The sequence below is a fragment of the Cyrtonyx montezumae genome, unplaced genomic scaffold (assembly GCF_038088225.1).
Source record: "Cyrtonyx montezumae isolate F1298 unplaced genomic scaffold, pur_monq_1.0 scaffold_0, whole genome shotgun sequence".
In the NCBI taxonomy this organism is placed as follows: Eukaryota; Metazoa; Chordata; class Aves; order Galliformes; family Odontophoridae; genus Cyrtonyx; species Cyrtonyx montezumae.
Genome location: NW_027071824.1, coordinates 31,550,420 through 31,553,320, shown reverse-complemented (window position 1 = coordinate 31,553,320; position 2,901 = coordinate 31,550,420). Strand labels below are relative to the sequence as shown.

Sequence of the window (2,901 nt, the reverse complement as noted above, 5' to 3'; positions counted from 1 at the left end):
ACAAAGTGTTAACATCTCGTGGCTATTTTTGTTAGAGCTCTCTTCCTCCAGAGTGAGGTTTCCTGTGTCACTTGTTTAAAAGCAAAATAAGACATAATCTGTACAGAGATAGGCAAACATGAGCTTTAGGAAACACTCCATTAATTTTGCTTTCTGGTCTTTCCTGATAAAATGGAGATGTTCTAGTTTTGTTCCCAAAGCCCCATTATAGAGCTACAGAATCACCGAGGTTGGAAAAGACCTCTAAGACCATCCAGTCCAACCATTCACCTATCGCCAATATTTCCCACTAAACCACGTTCCTCAGTACAACATCTAAATGTTTCTTGAACACCTCCAGGGATGGTGACCCCACTGCCTCCCTGCGCAGCTTGTGCCACTGTCTCTCCACTCTTTCAAAGAAGATTTTCTCCTATTATCTCCATAACTTACACAGATCTAGGTAGCTTGTGCTAGGATCACCAGAACCTCACGTGGGTAAATTCAGCAGCATTTATAATGCTTGGACTGTGTTTTTCCTTTAGCAATTAACTTGAGGCTTTAGCCTATAGAGCAAGGCTTTGCTGCTGGCTGCCAGTAGACACAGCCCTGTGCCTGCCTTGGGAACACCAGGTCCCCAAAGCACAGCTTTCTGCTTTTCTGTGTACAGACATTGGCCTGCAGTCATAACCATCACCTGGCTCACTACTAGATGGCTCCGAGTAATTAATAATAAGTGATTTCATTTCGTATTGTATACCGATCTCAGGGAGACTGACAGCAGTCTCCGAGGGTGCCCCTAACGGTGCAGGTGTTTAGACAGTCGCTTCGCCCCGTAGCCGAGCGCTGGCAGGGCTGTGGGTCCCTCCCGCCGCGATCCCGTTCCCCAACGCGGCTCGGACGCCCCCGAAGCCCCCGACGCGAAGCCCTCCGTTCAGTGGCAGCGCAACACAGCGCTGCCCTGCCCAGGACTACATCTCCCGGCATGCTTTTCCAGGCGCGCATGCGCACTGCGATATGCCCGTCCTGTCCGAGGAAGTCAATGAAATCCTTTCCGCTTTCGGCCCAGGGAGAGCGGAAAAGCTGTTACGTCACTTCCGGCCGCCATTGGGCTTGACTGTCGGCGCGATGACGGACCGCTACACCATCCACAGCCAGCTCGAGCACCTCCAGTCCAAGTACATCGGGACGGGCCACGCCGACACCACCAAGTGGGAGTGGCTGGTGAACCAGCACCGCGACTCGTACTGCTCCTACATGGGCCATTTCGATCTGCTCAACTACTTCGCCATCGCCGAGAATGAGAGCAAGGCGCGCGTCCGCTTCAACCTCATGGAGAAGATGCTGCAGCCCTGCGGGCCGCCCGCTGACAAGCCCGACGAGTCCTAGCTCGGAGCTCTGCCCGCCGGCACCGGCCTCAGCCCCGCTGTGACCCCGCGGACACATGGACGGAGTCACCCCGATTCTCGTGTCCAGCGTCTTCTGTTTGCCTAAGGGTGCTGCAGGGGGAAGGAAGCTCTACAAAACGCCCGCTCTTGGACAGTTGCGTTTCTCTTGGTTTGGCCCTCGGTGTTTGTTTGTTTTTTTTTAATGGGAAATAAAACCTACTGGGCATTTCTAACGTTTTGCGTAGTAATCTGCTTCTCGTTTTAAAGGGAATACTGATGTATAAGTTTTTCAGTGTAACTGGATGGTTAACAGATTGTATGGAATCACCTTCCCTGCTGACTGGTACTTGTCACCAGCACTGTGTGTTGGAGAGGAGGAAGCCCGTTGGCACTGAAAGGGTTTGATTTGTTTGATCAGGACATTTCCTGAATAGAGTGATCTCTGATTAAAACACAAATCAGTTGCTTAAGGGCCCTGAAACTCCAGAATGACTTTTCTTCACATACTGTTTCATGCGTGTTCAGAGAAGGGCAACAAAACTGGTGAGGGGTCTGGAACACAAGTCTTATGAGGAGCGGCTGAGGGAGCTGGGATTGTTTAGTCTGGAGAAGAGGAGGCTCAGAGGAGACCTTATTGCACTCTACCACTTCCTGAAGGGGGGTTGTGGTGAGGAGGGGGTAGGCCTCTTCTCCCTGATAAATAATGACAGGACGAGAGGGAATGGCCACAAGTTGCACCGGGGAAGATTTAGATTAGACCTGAGGAAGCATTTCTTTTCTGAAAGAGTGGTCAGGCACTGGAATGGCCTGCCTAGGGAGGTGGTTGAGGCACCATCCCTAGCGCTGTTCAAGAAGCGCTTAGATGAGGTGCTAAGGGATTTGATTTAGTAGTTGGGTAGGGATAGTGATAGGAGTATGGTTGGACTAGATGATCTTGTAGGTCCTTTCCAACCTTATGAACCTATGCTTAATCTTCTTTACCCTGTGTGTTGCATCTTCCAAATTTTTATTGTCTCTATTCCACCTTAGCTTCTTTTTCACTTATGTTTGTAGCCATCTAGCAATTTAAAAATGTTTCCATGATTCACTGTGCAAGTGAGTATGAATGTGGGGTTAGGCCCTGTAAATAGGGGTGATTTGGAAGCAAAAGAGAAAAGAAACCACTTTGCCAGATGTCTTCTCAATGTTTCTTTCCTTCCTGCAAGGAAAAAAAAAATTATTACTACTTCAAAGTAAAATGCCTGGAAATCCACATGAGCTGTCTTTCGGTTTAGTTATATTCAGACTGCAAACAAAATGGATATTAGGTTTGTCACCTAAATTAGGCTTTCCCTTATAGCAGTAATAGTAGATTTTGATTTCTGATAGGAAAGAAACCTCAGAGTAAAACAAAAAGGCTGTATGCAAGTTTACTAAGGGCATTTTTGAAGCTGGTGATCTCAAGACTGAGCAATAAATACCTCATACTCTGTACTGAGTCTTATAAAACTAAGCTGTTCAAAATACTGGAGTAAAGGAAGAACAGGTCCTGAGG

At 48.2% G+C, this 2,901-nt stretch overlaps 1 protein-coding gene across 1 annotated transcript; it reads left to right on the top strand.

The window, feature by feature from the left end:
* Positions 1–1,080: 1,080 nt before the first annotated feature.
* Positions 1,081–1,600, top strand: SF3B5 (splicing factor 3b subunit 5). Its single transcript, XM_065736587.1, has one exon. The coding sequence runs from the start codon at positions 1,108–1,110 to the stop codon at positions 1,366–1,368; it is 261 nt and encodes an 86-aa protein (XP_065592659.1). The 5' UTR covers positions 1,081–1,107; the 3' UTR covers positions 1,369–1,600.
* Positions 1,601–2,901: the final 1,301 nt, after the last annotated feature.